General features: G+C 47.5%; 2 protein-coding genes across 3 annotated transcripts in view; both read right to left on the minus strand.

The window, feature by feature from the left end:
* The window catches only part of STAG2 (stromal antigen 2), a 41,679-nt gene extending 37,265 nt beyond the window's left edge, over positions 1–4,414 (minus strand). Inside the window, exon 1 of the mRNA XM_039355617.1 lies at positions 3,931–4,414. The gene's annotated coding sequence lies outside the window, so the exon portion shown is untranslated. The remainder of the gene's footprint in view (positions 1–3,930) is intronic.
* Positions 4,415–7,639: 3,225 nt separating this feature from the next.
* On the minus strand, positions 7,640–22,810 carry LOC120313572 (X-linked inhibitor of apoptosis). 2 transcript variants are annotated; one of them, XM_039355620.1, is made up of 7 exons: positions 22,678–22,810; positions 18,391–19,296; positions 17,804–17,903; positions 16,413–16,485; positions 13,687–13,720; positions 12,633–12,833; positions 7,640–10,607 (listed from the first exon to the last, which is right to left on the minus strand). In XM_039355620.1, the coding sequence occupies exons 2-7, from the start codon at positions 19,262–19,264 to the stop codon at positions 10,417–10,419; spliced, it is 1,473 nt and encodes a 490-aa protein (XP_039211554.1). In that variant the 5' UTR covers positions 19,265–19,296; positions 22,678–22,810; the 3' UTR covers positions 7,640–10,416. The 2 variants fall into 2 exon arrangements, with proteins under 2 accessions (XP_039211554.1, XP_039211553.1); XM_039355619.1 differs by having other exon boundaries at positions 7,640–10,610.
* Between the last annotated feature and the right edge of the window lie 268 nt (positions 22,811–23,078).

Genomic DNA, 23,078 nt, shown 5'->3' on the forward strand with positions numbered 1-23,078 from the left:
AACCTTGTCACCTGAGATTTTGGAATAAAGACTGGGATAGCCTTCCTGTAGGTGTTTGGAAGAGTACACTTTATTTTTTTTTTAAAAAAAGTAGTAAAAGAAAAGAGTATAAAACCAGTTCTATTAACTAGCACAGTAATTCTCACACTTGAAAAACAAAATTCCAATCACACCTACATCAGCATGTGATTCTGAAATGAATTTACATTGGAAAAATTCAACTAAATTATGATTTCAGTCATTATCTCAAAACTACCAGATATATTGGGATATGCAAAGTAACACAGATTCACTAGGGTAACTGAAATTTAACCTCCCATATTTTTCAAGAAATAATTAACTGGCTGTGTTTCTTTATTGGAGAAAACAACACAACTTCCAAATCATAACTGATTTCCATGTCTTGTTAAAAAAAATGGACAGCAACAAGTGGTGTTACAGTTGTCATATGTTTTGGGGACCAGTTAAAAGACTGTACTTGGGATTTTTTACAGCAATGCTCTAAGTTAAAGTGTATTTAACCACTAAGGATATTCACCCAAACTTTCACAAGAGTGTCTTCTTCTAGTATCCCTGAAAAGGGATGTTTTGGAGAGAGAAAAGTGCATAATTGGATGTTTTAATCCTAACTGATGATTTGGAGGCTAGGAAAAACTAGGCCTGCTACCACTTCTGCCAATTCAGTCTACTGCCACCTTTAATGCCACTTTGGTATGGTGGCTCAAATCCCACCTAATCCACTGCTGTAATAAATGGTAGGATCTTGATGCTTCAGCCATCAGCCATTTTTCTTGCTCACCAAATCGAAATACTTTCCCAGAAGTTTGCATATATTCCAAAATTAACAGATGTTTTATAAGCTTTCAATATTCTTGTTCCATAATGGAAAACGAAGCCTTGCTCTTGAGGGATAGCCAGCCTTTTCTTTACAATGTAATTGTTAATTTTAGAAAAAAAGGAACCAAGACATTTGGAGGATGGCCAAAAAAAAAAAAAAAGGAAAAAAAGAGCCAGGCACAGCCTAAATTGAAAAGCAAGGGCATACTTGAGCCCAGACCCAGCATCCTCAGTAAATGTTCTGCCCTAAAAGCCTCAGGATGAACTTTATGGGGTGCCCTCCATAAGGCAACAGCTTCTTACACCAAGCGTCCCCAAGAATGACACCTTAACATCTGCTCGCTTGCCAATAACCCGAAAGTTTTTGCAACAAGAGAGCTTCCAAGCTCAGCTTCAAAGGAGGGCCGACCGGTGCGACTCCTGGGGCCCCCTCCTCAAGTGCACTCCCACCCCGCTCTCCCCTTCCCTATAAACCGAGAGGCCTCTGCCTGCTGCCAGCCAGAGAGGAGGAGAGGGAAGGGAGAAACCCAGGCGGCTGACGAGCAGGCCCCACCATCCAGAAGAGCTGTGACGCACTTCGGTAACCTGATTCCCCTCCCTCCCTCGCCCCCCCGCGGGCTGGCAAAAAGAGGGAGCCAGAGAGAGCCGGGGAGGGAGAGAAGTGGGGGGTCCTTCCCAACAAGGAAATGCGGGGCTGGCCGGCCGGCTGGCCATCCACGCAAACCCCGGCAGCCCGGGCGGGCGGCCCAGCCGGGCAGAAGGAAACAAACACGGGGTGTGGCAGCCCAAGGCGCCTCCTCCTTCCCCCCCCCCTCCCCGGCTCGGGGACAGGAACCGCCGAATAAGGACTGCGGCCACGGCGTGGGAAGCCTCGGACACGCACTCCGGACCGGCCGCCGGCTGACCCAGCCCAGGCCTTGGACGGGCTCCGCTCGCCCTGGCCGGGGAGCGGGTTGGGGGGGATCCCAGCCTGCTGCCCTGGCGGCGGAGCCTCGGCCTTAGAGGAGCTCAAGTCCAAGGCCCCGTCCCCCAAAGAAAGCGGCCAGACAGCCTTCCCAAACCCGAGGGTCGGGGCTGTTGCTTTTCCTTTCTTTTCCCCGCCGCCACTTATTTGGATTTCCTACCCCTCGCCCAAAAATGTCAGAAAGCCCCCGCCTCCTTGCAAGGAGGGAGAGGGAAACTTGCCTGGGATCAGTTCAAGAAAAGCCCCCCCGCCAGTGCAACTCCCAGAGCTCGTTTCGGACTGGGCGCAGGAGGCCGGGGGGGGGATCCACATCTCAACCAAAACTGGCGCCAAAAGGGGGGGGGGGAGTCCGAAGCCTGGAAGGGGCCTGCCGCTTCCGCCCCCTCCCCTCCGGCAGCCACCCAGCGGGGCACCCAGCGGCGCGCAGACATCAAAAAGTCCCCGGCAAAAAGGGCTGCTTCCCCCCCCCCCCCGGCAGCCCGGCCCGAGGAGCGAAACTGGCCACCATAAACAGAGCGGAGGGAGGAAGGGAGGAGGCGACGTGTCCAAAGATCCGCTGGAAACCCGGCAGAATTCGCGGAACCGCTCCGACAACCCTCCCGCCGGGCGCAGGTCGAGGAGAGGGACGGGGGGGGGAGAGAGACTAACGGGCAAAGGGGGATAAAGCTCGGCTACCCCCCCCCCCCGCCCCTCTTGCTGGAGTCAGCAGACGGGGAAGCCGAGGGGATCTCGGCCCAGGAGGGCAAAGGCGGCGCCGTCCTCCTCACCTGGCAGGGCCAAACGGGGCTCGCAGCGCTCCTTCCCCGGGAAGGGGCACGCGCCTGACGCCCCGCAGTCCCAGGCCTCTTGGGAGGGGGGCAGGCAAAATCCCCCCCCCCAATAACAACTCTTTTCCCCCTTGGAGGCTGTCAAGGACCCCGAGAGCCCCTTGTTTCCCTCGAAGGAAGGAAGGGAAGAAAGAAGGGAGGAAAGGGAAGGAAAGGAAAGCAAGTCTGGAGGGAGGGAGGAAGAAGGAAATGAGTGAGGAAAGAAGGGAGAAGGGAAAATAGGGAGGAAAATAGATGAGGAAGGAAGGAAAAACAGAAAGGTAGGAGGGAAAAGGAAGGAAGGGAAGTAGGTAGGAAGGAAAGGCGGGAGAAAGGAAGGAAATAGACGAGTGAGGAAAGGAGGGAGGGAGGAGGGAAAAGAGGAAGCAAAAATAGATGAGGAAGGAAGGAAAAACAGAACGGTAGGAGGGAAAAGGAAGGAAGGAAAGAATGGAAGTAGGTAGGAAGGAAAGGCGGGAAAAAGGAAGGAAATAGACGAGTGAGGAAAGGAGGGAGGGAGGAAGGAAAAGAGGAAGGAAAAATAGATGAGGAAGAAAGGAAAAACAGAACGGTAGGAGGGGAAAGGAAGGAAGGGAAGTAGGTAGGAAGGAAAGGCGGGAGAAAGGGAAGGAAGGAAGGAAAGAAAAAGACTTTGGCGGCCGAGGATACGAATCCCCGCCGCTCCTTCCCCCTTTGGCCCCGACACCCCCCACCCCCGGCCCGCCTCCGCGCGTGGGGATACCCGGCACGCATCCCCCCCCGGGATAGCGCGTGTCTGTCTGTGTACACAGCGCGTGTGTATCCGTCCAGGGCTGACGCGTATCCCCAAGCCCAGCGCCCCGCGGGGCGGCCAGAGCCGTGTGCCCGGCAAGGAACGAGGCCGAGGCCCAGCTGCCCCGCTTCCGCTTCCCTTCCTCCCCCAAAGAGAGCGAGCGGGGGGGGGGGACCGGGAAGCGTCTTCATTTTCTCGGCCAGCGGCAGCGGCGGCGGCGGCGCGGCCCAGGCCTTTCCCGGCGGCGGGCGGGGCCGGGGGGCCGGGCGAGCGAGAGGGCTCCGGCCTTGGGGAACCCCCTCCCGCCGCCGCCGCGGCCTGCTGGGCGCCTTCCTGCCGGCCTGCTCGGCCCCGCGTCCTCCATCTTGCCTGCCTGCCTGCCTAGCTGCGCTGGGCCTCCCTCCCTCCCCCGCCCGCCCGCCCGCACCCAGGCCCGGAGGGAGCCGCGCCGAAAGCCGCCCGGGCCGGGGCTGCCCGTCCACGCGGGGGAGACGGGGGAGGGAAGCGCCCCCGACTTCGTGAAGCCGCTTCGACGCCGCGGTGCAACTTACCCCCGCGTCGCCCGGAGTGGCTGCCTGGCGAGGGAGGGAGGGAGGGAGGGAGGCCTGGCCGAGCGGGCCCGCCTGGGGCTCCTCCGCGCGCCTTTTTCCCCCGCCCTTCCGCGCCTCCGCCGTCGACCTTCCGGCCTTGCTTTCTTCCCAGAAGCCGAGGGAGGCCGCGCGCGAACTCGCTCTCTGCCTTTTCCTCCTCCTGCTGCTGCTGCTGCTTCGGCGGCGTCTTCTTTTACCTCAGACACTTCCCAGGCCTGAGTGAGGCCCGCTCGGCGGGAAATAATCCAACAGGCCGCCGGAGGAGGAGGAGGGCCGAAGCGAGGCCTACTGGAGGAAAGGGCGGCGGCGGAGGGGGGCTCTCTCTCTCCCGGTGTGAGCGCGGGGAGGAGGGCAGCGAGGCGGGCGGAGGAGTCGATTCGGCGGCGGTGGCGGCGGCGCTGGGGATTGTTTGGGGTGTTCGCAGCTCGGTGGCTGGTGAGGGAATGGAGGGCGCAGGCGCCACCTGGCGGCCACCGAGCTCGCCACGTTCGGCCGGGCCTAGAGCGGCACCTGCTGGGAGGACTCAGGAATGCAGGAAGGGGGGGGAGGGAAGGAAAGAGCGCGCGCGCGCACGCTCGCTCAGCCAAACGGCCCCTTGTGCTCGGTCCGGGCTGGCTGAGAAACGGGGTAAACAAGGTGCCGCGCATGCGCTGTCTTTTTTCCCCGCCCCTTGTCCATCGAATCGCCACGCCCTCCTCCCCGCTGTGACGTCATCGGCCCTCAAGGTCCCGCCCATGCCTGTTCTCCCTTGGAGAGCGCAGGGAGTGCTGAGCGGCACGTAGCGCCCTGGGAGAGGGGGGGGGGCTGGCCCCTCAAGGGGGGGGCAAAAAAGAGGGGGGGGCTTTTTGGCTTTGGAAGCAGCTTCAGGTGTAATCGAGCTGCTGCAATCAAAGCTTCCTCCAGAGCAGGGTTTTATCAACCTTGGCACCTTTAAAGGGGGGGGGGGAAGGATTGGACTTCAACTCCCAGAATTCCCTAGCCAGCCTTGCTTATGATCTTTGCCATAGCTGTTAAACGAATCATTGCAGCGGTTAAGTGAGTCATGCGGTTGCTCAATGGCTTCTCCCTCCTGACTGGCTTTGGTTGTTGGAAGCCAGCTGGAAAGCTTTGCATATGGTGATCAGGTGACCCTGGGACCGTGTAAACCAGTGTTTCTCAACCTTGACAATTTTAAGGCATGTGGACTTCAACTCCCAGAATTCCACAGCCAGTATTGCTGGCTGTGGAATTCTGGGAGTTGAAGTCCACATACCTTAAAATTGTCAAGGTTGAGAAACACTGGTGTAAACCGTCCTTAGTTCATGCCAGCTGCCAAGCGTTTTGCAGTGACAATTGGGGAGGCCACGGTGGGTGTAAGTCTGAAAAGAGGTCAGACGTCACTTTTTTCAGTGCCCTTGTTATTTTGAAGGCTCACCAAACAAATGGTTTTTAAGTCAAGGACTACCTGAATTGGGTGGTGGTTTTTTTTGGGAGGGGGTTGTTGCTTGATCAATGACTAAGAGTCTGGCAGATACCAAAAGTTATCTCTTTGCCTATTATTAATCCGGTAGTTTCTGTTGTCTTCCCCTACAGCTGTTCCCCTCTAACGTTTTTTCAAGCAACTCTTCTTTTTTTTGACCACAGCAGCCTCTCAAAAAAGGAAGCAGCACATTCAGCGCACGGCTCGTGTTTTCAAACTCTGCAATTAGGCCGTGACCCGATAGGATTCACAGCTAGTTAAAAGCAGCATTGCCTGTTGAGCCTCTGAATCACGTAATGTGGCATGATTTGATCTCCAACTGCATTTTTTATTTTTTGTCATTTAAATAATGAGTCAAGGCCTTTATTTTCGGGCAGATAAATCTACTCACAGCCGTCATGCAATAACAGTCAAACATCCTTTAAGTGAGCTGAATGCCGCAATCTATACACCTCATTGCTGTTGTGATCAGCAATTCTACATGCCATACATGCCATTAATGGAGGTCTATAGTGCTTTTCAGTCACCTGCTAGTGGAGAAAGCAAGATCTGTGCATTACCTCTACAATACTATACATACTGAGCAATAGAATAGGAATAGGAATGGAATAGAAAATAATGGAATGGAATAGAAAATAGAATAGAATCTGGAAGGGACCTTGGAGGTCTTCTAGTCCAGCCCCCTGCTGAAGCAGGAGAACCTATGCTATCTCAGACAGGTTACTGTCTAGCCTCTTTTTAAAAATCTCCAGTGATGGAGCACCCATGATTTCTGGAGGCAAGCTGTTCCACTGGTTAATTGTCCTCACTCTTAGGAAGTTTGTCCTTAATTCCAGGTTGCTTCTCTCTCTGGTCAGTTTCCAACCATTGTTTCTCATCCTTCCCTCTGATGAATAATGTGACCCCCCTCTTCTTTGTGGCAGCCCTCAAATACTGGAATATTGCTATCATATCTCCCCTATTTCGTCTTTTCTTTAGACTAGCCAGACCCAAGTCCCGCAGTTCTTCCTATGTTTTAATCTCCAGGCCTTTGATCATCTTAGTTGCTCTTCTCTGAATTTTTTCCAAACTCTCAATATCTTTTTTGTGTTATGGTGACCAAAATTAGCTGCAGTATTCCAGGTGTGGTTTTACTGGGGTTTATAAAGCGGTACTAATACTTTGTGTGATCTTGATTCTATGCCTGTTTATACAACTCAGGATTGTATTAGTTTTGGCTGCTGCTGCACACTGCTGGCTCGGAGTCAAGTGATCATCCACTAGGACTCCAAGGTCCCTCTCACAGTTGCTGTTTTTGACTCGGGTCTCGCCCAGTCTGTACTTGTACCTTTGATTTTTCCTGCCTAAATGTAAAACGCTGCTTTTCTCCACATTGAAATTCATTTGGTTGGATAGGGCCCATTGTTCAAGTTTGTCAAGATCTTTTTGGATCTGGAGTTTGTCCTCTGGGGTGTTGGCTACTCCTGCCGGTTTGGTGTCATCTGCGAATTTGACGAGTTCCCCTTTAATTCCCTCCTCTAAGTCATTAACAGAATAACAGAGTTGGAAGGGACCTTGGAGGTCTTCTAGTCCAACCCCTTGCTCAAGCTATGCCATTCTAGACAAGGGGCTGTCCATTCCTTCTTAAAAGCCTCCAATTCTCTCCATTGGAAAAGAATTCCTTCATACTATATACTGTAAAGATTGCGTAGTGGCTACGGGTATATGTATATGTAGCGGCTGTGATACTCTCACAAAGTAAGAGGGGGTCACCATATTTTCCAATGCACCAGAAGACAAGAAACAATGGATAGAAACTAATCAAGGAAAGAAGCAACCTGGAATTAAGGATAAACTTCCTAATAGTGAGAACAATTAACCAGTGGAACAACTGGCCTCCAGAAGTTGTGAGTGCTCCATCACTGGAAGTTTTTAAGAAGAGACAGCCACTTGTCTGAAATAATATAGGATCTTTTGCTTGAGCAAGGGGTTGGACTGGAAGATCTCCAAGGTCCCTTCCAGCTCTATTCTGATTAATTATGATTTAACTATCTAATTGAATTCGTTCCAGTAATCCATAGGTTAGCATAATATATGAATTAAATGCTTGAGAAAAACGGAAATATAAATTAGATCCTTGAGAAAGATGGAAAAATAAAGTGATGGATAGAGACAGGGCTCAAGCATATTAACTGGGCTTGTGTCTAAGTCAAAAGAAAAACATTCAGAATATAAAATAATAAATCACTTTATTAAAAATAATCACTTGAGTTCAACTGCAAAACAATTCTATGATTATGTTAAGTAATAGTACGTCTAAAAAAATAAATCTTAACACGTTGGAATATAGCTTCTCAAAGTCAACAATTTCAATTTTTGCTGTCAAAGATCAACAGTTATTATTTGCAACCCGAGTCATTAAGCCCCTTGATTCCAAAGCTCCGTTATTTCAGTGTGGATTTACACGCAACATATGCATAGCTCATAAAAATTTCCCAGATGCATTTGTGACATTTTTTTTAAAAAAGGTGAAAAAAAAGATCAACTATCGTGAAGAAAAAGCCCCAAATAGCTTCCCATGTAAAACAAGCTCTTGTTATTCTCTACGTGAACAAAGGGATTAAAACGAAACCCACAAAGATGTCGGAGGAACAACAGTTGACGCACACACACACCCCAACACAACTCTTTGCCTGTTTTTAATCGGTGAGGTTTTCTTTAGTTCAGATCTCGCCACAAGGAAGAAGAGCTGCGTTAGATCCTCTTCAAATTATGCCATTTATAAATAACTATAAAATAAGTGGGGCAGATCAGGGAACGTTCCACAAAAAAAACAAATTAAAACTTTTTTTTTTAAAAATCGGCAACTATCCAGGAGCTTAACACACCCCCCCCAAGGCTATCTGGCCTTGCTAAGTGGAAAGAAAGTGAGTTTGAGTGAGTTTAGCAGCATTCTGAATTCAAAATGTCAGTTTCTGGTTCCCCCAAGTGTCAGCAGAAGTTGTAAATCTACCCCTTTGGGCTGAACTGCAAGTGTCATGTTCAACAAACACAAAGCCCAAACACAAAGCAGCTTCCCCAGCAAACGCACCCAGGCACCCTTCTGCAACAGAGACCACAACAAAGCCTTCTCCGTGGTGCTTCGTGATGACGCCCATTTAGCCGTCTTGGTTTGTGCCACAAAAGTGTTTCTTTTAAACAAGTTTCAAATAAATATGTAAATAAATAAAATGCAGCATTTAAAAGAAAAAGGAAAAAAAGTAAGGTAAAACAGCTAAATCGTTTTGGCAAGATGGCAATCACAAAATACAGATTTATTACTGGGAAAAAAGGTATCTAAGCATGTTGATTTCCCTGATTGAGGAGAACAAAATTAGGAAGAGGAGGAATAATTTAATCTCAAAAGGGGATTTATTATCCTCGGGTGCTTGAGAGATTTTGCATCCTACGAGTGAGTTTCAGAAAGGAGTCCCTGAAGTAAAATTAAAAACCACCGTCACATTTATTCTTCTGGAATTGAAATGCATTAGCCAGTTCTCACTCTTTCCTCTATAAAGAGGCAACAGGGATTGGAATCAATTAATGTTACCTTCAGCTTATGTTTTGCTACCTAATGTAATACTAGTGCAAGGGGGAAATGCAGATAATCTGTGTCTCAACGTCTACATTAAAGGATTGCATCCATTTCTCAGGTATTCCCTCCACTTATTAGTGTTATCTCAAAGCCACATATACCAATATCAACAATCTACCCAATGCATCCTTTATTTCAGAGGAGAACCTGGTATACCAGACAGCAGCTCAATTCTACACATAAATGATTTTTCTCCGTAGATTAGTGTGATACATGAGCAGACACTAATCTACAGAGGAAAATGAACAAGGACATGCAAACTTATCTAAAACTAATGTGTGTCTCTTTACCCAAAGTCAGAACTTTGCCACGACATCTGGATCCCAAAGCATACGTTACGATGCCTTTGTGCAAACTGGAATGTGAAACTAACATCAGGTTGTGGGCTTCCATCCTAGTTTCTGCAATCCCAGTTACTCCACCTATGGAGATCACGCTAGCACCCAGATGAGCCTTGAACTGGGACACAAAGGGATATCGTGAAAGTAATTGCATCTTTTCTGCAGCTAAGATGGTCAGGTCAACCAAAAAGCCACGTGATTGGCACCTTGCTTCCTAGAGACAGAGCAAGGAAAGGGGATTTTGATTTGTAAAGTTGTGTTATTGGTGCTGCTGGCCTTGGAAAAAAACCTACCCTTTGAATGGACGGGGAAAAAAACCAGAGACGTACAAGATCTACCTCTTCTGAAATATCCTTCACACCCTTTTCCATTCAGCTGCTTTCCGCTAAACTGTTGACCTGTCTGGCTTATACTGCTTCAGATTGCAACAGGGATGGGCAGAAATCTGGAGAGTTACTAGTATTGCATGCCAACGTAATAAAAAGAACGTAACTTTCAGGAGCAAGTTTAACCACGCTAACGGTCTTAAGGGGGGAAAGAAGATCTGGTTAGCGCAGAGGTGGGCAACTCTGTCCACTTTACGACCTGTGGACTTCAACTCCCAGAATTCCTGAGCCAAGAATTCTGGGAATTGAAGTCCACAGGGGGTCAAGCGAGCGGAGTTGCCCACCCCTGTCAAGTTCTTGGGGGTCCTTGTGTGTGTTCGGCTATAAACTTTACAAAGGGGGGGGGGAAACAATCCTTAAAGATATTCTCCACAACTGAAAACATGACAAAACACTGAAAAGAGTCTGGCCACCCCCACCCGATTGCAAGCTCTCCAATTCAGGCGCTCGGATTAAAAGTCCCTACAATTAATAAGTAGGATTGAAATCCAATCAACACCCTCTCGGTGATTCATACCACACAACCCGGTGCATCCAATTAAGAGCTGATTCTCGCTAAATCCATTTTGGAGGCGACACCTGCGAATCTGGGTCAGCTTTTGGTTTTCTTTTGTTTTGAGTGGAATCTCCCACAACTGGCAAATCCTATCAGGGCATAAAGATCTTTTGCCGGTTTGCAATGACCTTAGAACACCAGGGGCATTTTTCAACCGCCTCCGCACAGTCTTGGCAGGCCACGTGCCCGCAAGGAATGAGGACCATGGAGAGGGTCTTATCCATACAGATCTTACAGATCTTTTCTTCCTCCAGACGTTTCAGCTTTTCTTCTGTACTGAGATCTGCTGGGTGGGGAAAAAAAGGAGAGATTTCATGAGATGCCTTATCCCAAAGGTGCTTTTCCAGTAGGCAACTGGTCTTTCTTGTTGTGCTTTGAAGATGTTTCGCTTCTCATCCAAGAACCTTCTTCCGCTCTGACTGGATGGTGGGGAATGGAAGGATTTATACTCCTTGCAGACCGCCAATCATTTGCCTTCTTTTAGAGCAGCAGTTCTCAACCTGTGGGTCAGGACCCCATTTGGGGTCGAACGACCATTTCACGGGGGTCGCCAAGCAACGCAGTCCGCCATTTTTTCCCCCTTTTCCTTAGCTGTGCTACTCCCTTTTATTCTATTGGCTTTTGAAAGCCAATAGAATAGAACCTCTTGAATAGAGTCTAATTCCATTGGCTTTCAAAAGCCAATAGGAATTGTCCAGGCTGTCTCTGCCCTGCTGAGCCCACCAAAAGTCCCATTCTGACCAGTTGGGTAGTCCTCGACTTACAACCGGTTGGGGGTCGCGGCATTAAAAAGGTTGAGAACCACTGTTTTAGAGAGTTCTTGAGGCCACCTGGAGGCTTATCTGTGTCCTCAGGGTCACCCGAGTAGTGCAGATGGGTGTGGAGCCTTCTTGGAGCTGCTGAAAGGACCGTGTTGTAGACTGGAAATAGATGATGTCTTATCCCTTCCCCTTCTGTTGAGAGAGGGCTGTTCAATTTTGACCTAGATGGCCTCTTTGCCCCCCCCCCCATTTCAAACCAGATGTCCTCTCTGTGCCAAATATGGACTTTGCTGTCTTCGAAACAGCAGCTTTTGTCTTTTAAATGCAGATGGACTGCTGAATCTTATCCTGATGGGTTTCTACTCCAGCTGTCTGCAAGGAGTATAAATCCTCCCATTTCCCCACCCTCCAGTCAGAGCTGAAGAAGCTTCCTGGATGAGAAGTAAAACGTCTTCAAAGAAAAACAAGAGTCCAGTTGCTTCTTGAAAAAGCAACTTTGGGACAACCAGGACTTGGAGGACTGAGGATCTCCATAGACATGAGATACCTTCATTAGGCGCCATTAATTGTTAAGAGTTGGCAACAGAGAACCTACTGGACTTCCAGCAAGTGGGAGTCATCAAACTGGGATCTGCCATAAAACTTACAATTACAGTGTTTAATTAATTAAGAGATATTTGTGTATAATAATACGATTTGATAAGATATGATAATATTGTCTTTTTTTAAATTAAATTAGCTATTATTGGAAGAAGAAATAAATAAGATTGGTGATAAAAAAAGGGATGAGAGAGATTAAGAACTTGAATATATTTGCAAGAGATATTTGAAGGGGTAATATGTTGATGTAAAACATTATTTGATTATGGCAATTGAAATTGATAAGCTTTTAATAAACAGGTTTAGTAGCAATAGAAATTTAGGATAGAAATGAAATGTATTAAATTTATTATGTTATTTGAGGAAAATAGAGAGATGATAGCGAATGTATTAAGTTGAACTGTTATTCTGTGATTTTATGTTGGAATCTTTGTTTACCCAAACACCACGGTGTGTCTCAAATACTTTTTGTTAAAATTATAAAGCCAATAAAATATATTTAAAAAAACTTACAATTACAGGTAGCCCTTGATTTACGACCCACAATTGACCCCAACGTTTCTGCTGTTAAGTGAGACATTGGTTAAGTGAGCTTTGCTCCATTTTACGAACTTCCTTGCCACCGCAGTTCAGGACCACTGCAGTTGTCAGATTAAAGACACGGGCTGTTAAGTGAACCCAGCTTCCCCCATTGACTTTGCACAACCGTCATACATACGAAGCAGTTGCCCAGCGTGTGAATTTGGATCACATGGTTGCTGAGGATTCCCTGTCCATTTCGGGCATCAAGGCAAATAGTTGCATGTCTCCAATCTTTCCAAGCTTTTAACACCTGACACCCTCCCAAACAAAGCTTCCGACCCCAAACTGAGTTTATCCTAATCCCTTCCTTGCGTAGCATAATTGGGTTTAGTCTACACACAGGCACTGGGATCTACAACAATCACCTTTCTGCAGATGGTTTTCTAAATACGTGCTGGGTGTATTTTCCCTCTGGGCCCCGATTAGGTCTGTGACCAACGCCTCAACCGACCGGTAGCGCTCGGACGAAAGGCGGTACTTCCTCTCCACCATTTTGCCAATTTCCTCCGCGCTGAATCCCATTTGCAACGCGGTCTGGGTCAACCGGCTTTGCAGATGCTCTTCGTCTGCAAAATGAGAGACATAAAAAAACCTCATGAAAGCAAGACGACCCGGCTAGGAATGTTAAGAACAGAGCTGCGTTCACACCTTACGCGAAACTCAAAAATACAGGCCGCCCTCGACTTAACAACAGTTCATTTAAGTGACCGTACGAAGTTACCCTCGAAAAAAGTGACTTACGGCCGTTTTTCACACTTACGACCGTTGTGGTCATGTGATCCAAATTGGGATGCTCGGCAACCGGTTCATATTTATGATGGTTGCTGTGTTCCCGCGGTCAAGTGATCCCTACTTGATCACGGCCACTCAAAGGCAGCTTACAGGAAATAAAAACATTGTATAAAAGAAATAAAAATAATAACAAATTAAAAATAATAAAATAACCCATTATTCATTTAATTGATGAATAATGACAGGACAGACCACTATATTCACTTCTACGCTAGGATCTCCAAACTATGCATTCTCAGGGATATAAAATCACTCCCTATTATTTCTGACAATGAGTCCCTATTATTAAATTAAAATAAGACGCAAAAAGGACTCTTGTCTCCTTCTAAATAATCAATACACTCTAAGGTCCAGCATTTTACTTATAGTAATTTTCTGGCTGTAAATTTAAAATATCCTAAGATCAGGTCAATACTTACATAGCACTAATTTACACTAATAGACTGAAAGTTTTGCCAAATTAAACCAACTGCTGGATTTTTTTTTTTTTCCTTTGCAAAGCATTGGCAAACACAATTCGGAAAAAAAAAATGCAGGTTAAGCAATTGAGCAGATTTGGAATTGACTCACGATGATATCAAGTAATTAAAACTGATCACAATGGGATACTTCAGAGTACATACGTACCTTCAACAGCTAAAACTTCCTCAGGCTCTTCTATCTAAATAAACAAATAAATGGTTTTTAGAATGTAGCGCTAGATTAGGAAACAAATTTCTGCGCATATAAATGCGTGTGAAAAACCTGATTGAGTGTCACAATCCGTAGCTTCTAGTTACAGCTTATTTATGCTGACCTATCAACTTTACAAAGTGCGTATAGTCAAGGCCATGGTATTCCCAGTTGCAATGTGTGGAAAGCTGGACCATAAGAAAGGCTGAGCGCCAAAGAATGGAGGCCTTTGAACTCTGGTGCTGGAGAAGACTCCTGCGAGTCCCTTGGACTGCAAGGCGTTCGAACCGGTCAGTCCTAGAAGAGATCAACCCCGACTGCTCTTTAGAAGGCCAGATCCTGAAGTTGAAACTCAAATACTTTGGCCACCTAATGAGAAGGAAGGACTCACTGGAGAAGAGCCTAATGCTGGGAAAGATGGAGGGCAATAGAAGAAGGGGACGACAGAGAATGAGATGGCTGGATGGAGTCCCTGAAGCAGGAGGCGTGAGCTTAAATGGACTCCAGATGGTACAGGAAGGCCTGGAGGAATGTTGTCCATGGGGTCCCGATGGGTCGGACACGACTTCGCAATTAACAACAACAACAATCAACTTTATGGCCAAAAGCATTCTAGGACTTGAAGTCCACGTTATCTTAAAAGCTGTGGGGTTGAGAAATACTAGCTTACAAAGTTACATAATAATATTCCATTTAGGATGGGAAGGGGAGATGTGGTTTGAGGAAGGGGCTGAGCCAACATGGAGCTGATCTTACAACACACGGCCAGATGGTCTCAGCTCCCAAGGAGAAACAACCCAGAGGAATTTTGCGAGGTGGTTGGAGGAATAAAATTCAGACAGGGGAGGAGCAAAGAGCAAAATGGTGGAAAGTGAACCGACAACAACATTCCAGAGCTGAGTTGGGTGTTTTTCCTCTAGGATTGCCTCTTGTATATTAGCATCAGGAGCTCTTTTGCAAGCAAAAAAGGTAATTTCCCCGTCACTCGTGTCGGATTCTAGGGCACAGTGCTTATTTTGGTTTCTCAGCCAAGGGAGCCAGCATTGTCCGGAGACATTTCTGCTATATGCCAAAGGTGCACGGAATGTTACCTTCCCACCGAAATGGTACCTATTTATCTACTCGCATTAGCATGTTTTTGAACTGCTAGGTGGACAGGAGCTGGAGCACGGAACGGGAGCTCACCCCGTTGTGCGGTGCCAGGGTCTCAGATCTGGGCTGTCAGCTCTCCAGATGACAATCTCAGCATCTTTAACGGCTGAATCATTGTTTCCCCCTTTTGCAAGCAGACGCTCCTAAACTTAAGGGGAATATTTATAGCTGACCTATAAATCTCTTAGGTCCTTCAATCCGGACTAGTGCATTCTTTTCTCTTCCTCCACTTCTGTCGTCTAAACAGACAGATATACGCACGCACATACAGGGCTCCTGACACCCTCAAGTGACAAATATCACAATTTTGCACTTGCCAATTCATTCCTGGAGCAAATCGCTTAGACCGCTTGCCACCATCAACAGGAAAACAGGAATCAAGTCAGTTAAACGTGGCCTTTTCTGTGGCAGCAATTAACCTTTTCAGCTGCGGATGGGAACGCCATCTGCTCCCGGGAAGACAGCTGGAGAGACCACGGGATAGTAACTCCAGCCTTTCTACTAATTTAATTGGCTCAGCGCATGCATGATTTAAAATCCACATTCATCTGAAAACAAGAGTCCCTGCAGAGTTGGCTCGAGTGCATGGCGGAAGCAAAGAAAAAGGAGAGGGGGGGGGAGAGAAAAAGAAAAAAAGAGGGTGACAAATAAAGAGGAAAAAGAGAAAGAGGGAGGAAAAGAGAGAAAGAGAAAGAACGATAGATAGATAGATAGAAAGAAAGAAAGGAAGGAAGGAAGGAAGGAAGGAAGGAAGGAAGGAAGGAGGGAAGGAAGGAAGGAGAGGGAAAAAGAGAGAAAGAAAAAGAGAGGGTGACAAAGAAAGAGGAAAAAGAGAAAGGGAGGAAAAAGACAAAGAGAAAGAACGCTAGAAAGAAAGAAAGAAAGGAAGGAAGGAAGGAAGGAAGGAAGGAAGGAAGGAAGGAAGGAAGGAAGGAAGGAAGGAAGGAGAGGGAAAAAGAGAGAAAGAAAAAGAGGGTGACAAAGAAAGAGGAAAAAGAGAAAGGGAGGAAAAAGAGAAAGAACGCTAGAAAGAAAGAAAGAAAGAAAGAAAGAAAGAAAGAAAGAAAGAGAAAGAAAGGAAGGAAGGAGAGGAAAGGAAAGAGAGGAAAAAAGAGAAAGAAAAAGAGGATGACAAAGGAGAGAGAAAGAACGATAGATAGAAATAAAGAAGGAAGGGGAGAGGAGAGGAGGAAAAAGGGAGGATGACAAAGAGGAAAAAGAGGGAGAAAAAAGAAAGAAAGAACGATAGAAAGAAAGAAAGAAAGAAAGAAAGAAAGAAAGAAAGAAAGAAAGAGGAAGGAAGTTAGGAAGGAAGGAAGGGAGGGAGGGAGGAAGGAGAGGAAAGAGAGAGAGGGGAAAAAGAGACAAAGAAAAAGAGGATGACAAAGAAAAGAAAGAGAAAGAATGATAGAAGGAAGGAAGGAAGGAAGGAAGGAAGGAAGGAAGGAAGGAAGGAAGGAAGGAAGGAAGGGGAGAGGAGAGGAAGGTCTTTTTCCAAAAAGAGAGACATTCTGAAAAGGCAGACTTACAGTTGACTCCTGGGGCATTAAATGAACCCTGTTCACAAAAGCCTGTCCCTTTTCTTCTCCCAGGTATTTGCACCTAGGTACAAAAGGTTGGAACAAAATGAGCCAAGCTGAAGGCCCTTGAACAAAGCAATCATCTAATTCACACATTACAGTAAGTTAAGTTTTCCTTGGGGAACAAGCCACCCTGAACTGAACCCACACAACCCATTCTGCCCTCAAGCAGCTTGGACAGACTGTGCATACCTTCAAAACTGGATTCGGAAGAAGTCTGATGAGTGAGGTGACTTCAGCAGCTTTTGGCTGTTGAGAAAGCTTTTCCCCCAAAGCATCCTTATGAAGGTGAGGAATAAGGACTCCTGCCTTGGGCTGGGGTGTGGCCTAGATGACCTCTAACGCCCTTCTAGCCCTATGATTCCATGAGCAGTTTTAATGTAAAACCACTGGCTCTTTAAAGCAGCCTCCCCTTTTCTACCACTCACTCGCAGCCGTGGTTCCATCACACCTGCTAGAGTTGTCCAGCCTAACAGAGTTGGAAGAGACCTCCGAGGTCTTCTAGTCCAACCTTCTGCTCAAGCAGGAAGGCCTAACCCCATTTCAGACAAATGGTTATCCCATCACTTCAAGTCTCCAGCGAGGGAGCATCCAGAACTTCTGGAGGCAAGCCTTTCCATTAATTCTTTGGAGAATAGCTTGACCCCCTCTTCTTTGGGGCAGCCCCTCAAAAATTGGAATACTACCATCGTGTCACCCCCTACTCCTTCTTTTTAAACTAGACATACCTGATTCCTGCAACCGTTTTTGGTCTGTTTTAGCCCCCAAGCCCTAATCATCTTGGTTGCTCTTCTCCGCACTCTAGAAAGAGTCCAACGCTTTCCACCTCTGACACATCTGGATTTGAATATCCCTGAGCTAAGGATCTGGTAAACCAGTGGTGGCGAACCTATGGCACAGGTGCCAGAGGCGGCACTCAGAGCCCTCTCTGTGGGCACGCGCGCCATCACCCCAGTCCTAGGCCTTCAGCTGGGTTAAAAAAAACTTTTCGCTTTAGGCCTCCGAGCCGTGTGCAAAAAAAAAAAAAAGGTTCAGTCAATTTCAATTTCTCGCGGGGAAAAAAAGATCTTGCAAAGTTGGAATTGATTGATTGAACTTTTTAGTCCCACCCAGTCTGCCATTACCACCACAGCCACGCCCACCCAATGGGTCACACTCACCCAATGGGCCACACCCACCCAATGGGCCACGCCCACCCGGCACCCAACGATGCATAAGTGGGTTTTGGGTTGCAGTCTGGGCACTCAGTCTCTATAAAGGTTCACCATCACTGTGGTAAACAATATTGCAAAGCAACCCTGAACCCAAGATAGAATTTGAAAAGAATGAAATTTTCCTACCCCGGATACCATCTTGCATGTTCCTCCCATGGATCCTCACCAACCTTCCATTCTTTCAATCCGCCGCCGCAGGAGAAGCATTGCACACCATCGCCGATACCTGGGGGGGGGGGGGGAAGAAAAGCATATTTTTTGTCCACGAAAATAAGCTCTCGTCTGCAACTCTAGATAGTCCTTCCCAAGACAAACAGTTCATTTTGTGACCGAAGTTACAACATCACTGAAAAAAAAATAGTTGACTTAGTGACCGTGTTTCACACTTACAACCATTGCAGCATCCCCGTGATCACATGATCAAAATTCAGGTGACTCGTACTTATGACGGCTGCAGCGTCCCAGGGCTAGGCCATCCCATTTCATGACCAAGTCCGTGGGGAAGGCAGGTTCACCCTTAACCGCTATTAAATTTGATAACTGCAGCGATTCGCTTAACCTCTGTGGCCAAGATCGTAAGATGGGGCAAAATTCACTTAATGACGATGACATTTTGGGTTCAATGGTGGCCATTAAGCTGAGGACTATCTCTAAGGCAGTGCGTTGGGCTTGGCAGGGTGGGATTGTGTGAAGGAGACCCAACCCTCACTTACCTAAGCTGTAGAAGCCTGCTTGAGCAAGCCACTCCTTGCTCATTGAGTAATTCCACACCCCGAAAGTCTGGAGGCGCTTTGCAAAATCTGCCATTGAGGGGTTATGAGCAGCAGGAGGAGGAGGAGGACGACGTGCTGGCACCCTGTGGGTGTTGCTTCTGTCCAGCTGTGCATCCCCTGGCTGATTTGCAATGGTCCCAACGTTTCCCACATCATGTCCGAGGACGAAAAAGCATCTCGGGAAATGGCGACGGTGTTCCGGCCAGGCCTGGTCCCCCAATTCCCAGTTTTTCAACTTGCCCCCACAGCAAAAGCACTCCACTTCATCCTCCACCCCTCGGTAATAGAGTCCAGCGTTGGCCAGATCCTCCGGGGTGACCGGCGCGTAAGGAGGCCAGGAGTGAAAAGATCTCAGCCGGGCCTCTTCGTTGCACATGGCCGGATTCTGGGGATACGGGGAGCCAGAGAGATCCACCACCTGCCTGGTTCTCAACAAGTAATCGGCCTCCAAATCGGAAGACAGCTCGGAATTGGGTGGGAGGGAGCTGGTGGCTTCTCTTCCAGGAGGACCGTTTGGGAGGCCAGAAAGTAGACGATGCTCTTCGAAGCTGCAATCGTTGAGGATGCGGCAGTTTGGAGAAACGTTTTTGTGCCTTCCAACCACCGAGTCCCCTTCTTTCCATCCTTCTAGAGTTGCAAGGCAGCTGAAGCATCTGACTTGGTCTCCCTTCCCCGTGTAGAAGAAGCCTGCCTGGGCGAGTACCGAGTAAGGAATGGGACAGTGTCTTGGGAAATTGACAAAGGTTCCTAGTCTGGAAGTCAACCAAGCCAGGTTTTGGGCGGGGTCCTCCGAAACGGGGCCATTGCATGTCATCCCTCTTGAGAAAGGAGTCTCCTCCAAATTTCCTAATAAGCAAAACATATGCATGGTTAGCAAGAGAGTGACGCTGCAAAGATAATAATAATAATAATAACAACAACAACAACAACTAAATCTGGCTGCACAAGATCAAGCCTTAAGGACAAATGCATATAAAGTCAAAATTGAGAAGACAGCAACAGATAGTAAGTGCCACTTATGCAAAGAAGCTGAAGAAACAGTGGACCACCTGGTAAGCTGTTGCAAGAAGATTGCACAGACTGACTACAAGCAGCGGCATGACAAAGTAGCAATAATGGTGCATGGGAAGATCTGCAAAAAATATCATTTGCCTGTAAGTAAAAACTGGTGGGATCATAAAATAGAGAAAGTCATAAAAAATGATAAAATTAAACTGCTCTGGGACTTCAGAATTCAAACAGACAAGCACCTGCAACATAACACCCCAGACTTAACAATTGTCGATAAGAAAGACAAAAAAGTCTGGATAGTGGACGTGGCAGTGCCTGGAGACAGCAGAATAGACGAGAAAGAACTGGAGAAGATAACAAAATACAAAGACCTACAAATAGAAATAGAAAGACTGTGGCAAAAGCAAGCAAGGGTAGTACCAATAGTCATAGGCGCCTTGGGTGCAATCCCAAAACAACTGGAGCACCACTTGAACACCATTGGCATTGACAAATTCGCTATTAGTCAATTGCAAAAGGCGGCCTTATTAGGAACTGCGTCCATCCTGCGACGGTATCTGTAATACCATCAAACACCCACATCTGCCTATCCCAGGTCCTGGGTAAGGACTCGATAGGTAGACAAAATGCCAAATCCAGTCTGAACATCTGGCTGCCTGTGCGATGGTCAATAATAATAGTAATAATAATAATAATAATAATAATAATAATAATAATAATAATAATAAAGTTGGATGGGACCTTGGAGGTCATCTGGTCCAACTCCCTGCTCAGGCAGGAAACCCTATAACACTGCAAACAAATGGCTGTCCAGTCTCTTCATAAAAGCTTCCAGGGTTGGAGCATTCACAACTTCTGGAGGCAGGTTGTTCCACTGGTTAATTGTTCTCACTGTCAGGAAATTTCTCCTTAGTTCTAGGTTGCTTCTCTCCTTGATTGGTTTCCATCCGTTGCTTCTCGTCCTGCCCTCAGGCGCTTTGGAGATTACATTACATCTCCATCCCACCTGGGGGGTGGTCCAGGAAGAGAGCCTTTGCTGCCATTGCCCCCGCCCTCTCCCCCCCCCAGAAGTGAGGTGAGCCCCCATTTTCCTGGCCTTCTGAAGAGGGATTCAAACATGGGGAAAAATTTATCAATGGTTAGCAATACGTTAGAACGAGAAAAAACTTTGAAATCAAATTGGATGAATGTGATTTTAAGCATTAGTGATTATATTTAATTAGTATTTTCTTAATTATTTTGATTTAACAAGATGAATAATATTTATTTACTATCCTTTATTTTTATGATTATTGTTAATCCAGTTTATTATAACTGTTTAGTATTATATAAGTGATCTTTATTCAATATTTATACCCAGACGGTAATTTGCTTGCTAAGCATGGAATTTTTGTTGGCAGTAATCCCATCATTGTACCTATCCTTGGTCCATTCCCAATCCCCTATTCCTACCCTTTCCTATACCCGTACGGACCCTATTCTTTTCCTATCCTTATAAAACCTAATAAAATATAAAAAAACAAACAAACATGGCTCTGCAACCTGGTGTGGTGAGCCAAAAGGACCACCATCCATAGGGCTGGTTAGAATTCTGAAAGCCCTCTCTCCACTTTTTAGCTAATTTCAGCAGCGTTGACCCATTCTTGCCTCCTTCTACCTTTTAATTTTTTTTATATAGTTTTACACTGTTTTTTATATTTTAACATTTTCTGGTACACTGCCCAGTCAATCTGTCTGTCTGTCTCTCATCTGTGTGTGTGTATATTCCAAAATGTGAAAAATAAATATTTTATTTCATTTATTTATTAAATGTCTATGCCGCCCAACTCCCCTACAAAGTGACCCTGGGCGGCTTAAATTAATTATAAATTAATTTTGCATTTCAAATTTTAAATCGCATTTTGTTTTATTTAAAAGCTCCTTGAAAGAAGCATCCTTCTTCATCCTCAAAGCTGGCCTAGCAGAAAGTTCGACATTTCTTTTAATGGCTGACCAAAGTTCATTTTCCGCCAACTCCTGACCATTCTGAAGATTTCAGATTTTTGTTTTCCCCTCTTTGTCAGCTGACAAAATGGGGAAAAAGCCAGTCTGAAAGATTTGGAAATTTCCTACAGGAAACTCTAACACGTGGCTAAAAAAAGGGATGGGTTGGCTTGTTTCATCACCCTTTCCCCCCCTATTAGTCTTATTTTGACACCCCGGTCAAATCTAATTTAAAAAAAAAATCCTTAACATACCTCCCCGTATTATTATTTTTTTTTAAAAAAAAGGGGGAATTGCAAGGTTGGTTTTTTTTTTTCCCTCTTGCCGTGTTAGTTTCTACGGACCGCTTAGGAAAAAAATAAAGCAGGAAATGATGCGTGTAGGAATGAAAACGTGGGCAGTTCCGCCAATCTCTTATGTTCAATTTTATTGCAGGAAGAACTTTATCCAGCCACTCCATTGGGTTACAGCTGAAGATATTTACAGCTGCCAAGCACGCATCTCTAGAGCCACAAATCCCTCAATTAAGCTCGAGGGTTAAAGCAACCCAGGGGAAAAGCGTTCCCACGAACAAGCCAACACACACACACACACACACACACACCCGCATGCGACAAGGTATCTCTGCGCCGGCCAAAAGGGCCCGACTTTGCTTTCTCTTTCTCATTCCCTCTTTCCCTCGGGGCCATCGTCACAAAAGCTGGGAAACGAAACCTACCGCCGAACGCAAAGCTGGGAACCCGCGTGGCGCTTGCGTTCCCACGCGGAACAGCACCCAACCCGCGGGCAGAAAGCAGCGCGCAAGGAAGCCCAGGTTTAGCGAGCTTTCCGCCCTTCCCTTTCGACCTAGCCAGGCTTGGCAAGGTGAAAGAGGCTCAAGCCGTCCGAGGGGGGATTTTGCCCGCGTTTGGGGAGCCATTCCCACGACCCGCCGCGCCCACGCGTCCCTTGCAATGCAAAAAAAAAGTCCCAGATCCGGGGGGGGGGGGAAAGAGGGAGCGAGGCAGGACCCGGGGCTGGAAGCTCTCGCCTTCCCACGGCAGGAAAAGCCCCTCAAGCTACCCCGCATTTGGGAAGGGCGAAGGAAAAGCCAAGCTCGGGCATTGCAGAGAAGCGGGGTTGCAAAGCCCGCGCACCACAGCCCGCAGGGTCCTGGCCGGGGAGGATGGGGATGGGTGTTCCCGGCGCAGAGGGCGCCCCGCGGGGTCCGCCTGCCCCTCGCCCGCCACTCACCCCACTTGTCCGGGCCACCCTCCGCCGGGAACGCGCTCGGCCGCCCCGAAAATGGCTGCTGGACCGCCCTCCTTCCCTCCGCCGCCGCCCCGAGGAGGAAGAAGCGCCTCCCCGCGGTCTCCGGGAGGAGCTGCCGGAGGATCGGGCGCCCCGGCGGATGGAGGACTCGCGGATTGTCCCGGCTTGGTTGCGGCGCTTCGGAACGTCCCCTCGGGAAATGCATTGGGGGGGGGGTCCTCTCAGATTGCTGCCTGGCTTCCCCGACCCCCTTAACTCGGATTGGAGGATCCCGCGGACCCGGGAAGCAGGCGACGCGCGTTCACACGTGCAAGCTTGCAATAGCCCCCCCCCAAGCCTGGAAGGCGCCCGCTGCAACGGGACGGGTGCAGTGCGCAGGATCC

The sequence above is a fragment of the Crotalus tigris genome, unplaced genomic scaffold, assembly GCF_016545835.1.
Source record: "Crotalus tigris isolate CLP2741 ecotype Arizona unplaced genomic scaffold, ASM1654583v1 scf7180000018701.437623, whole genome shotgun sequence".
NCBI lineage: Eukaryota > Metazoa > Chordata > Lepidosauria > Squamata > Viperidae > Crotalus > Crotalus tigris.

What these genes read in the sequence shown, in the direction of transcription:
- LOC120313572 (XM_039355619.1), bottom strand. Translation starts at nt 19,264, where the DNA reads ATGACATGCAATGGCCCCGTTTCGGAGGACCCCGCCCAAAACCTGGCT. An exon ending in AGCAGGCTTCTACAGCTTAG is followed by an intron (nt 17,904 to 18,390) that starts GTAAGTGAGGGT and finishes CCCCCCCCCCAG; the next exon opens with GTATCGGCGATGGTGTGCAA. An exon ending in GGAAGTTTTAGCTGTTGAAG is followed by an intron (nt 12,834 to 13,686) that starts GTACGTATGTAC and finishes CTCATTTTGCAG; the next exon opens with ACGAAGAGCATCTGCAAAGC.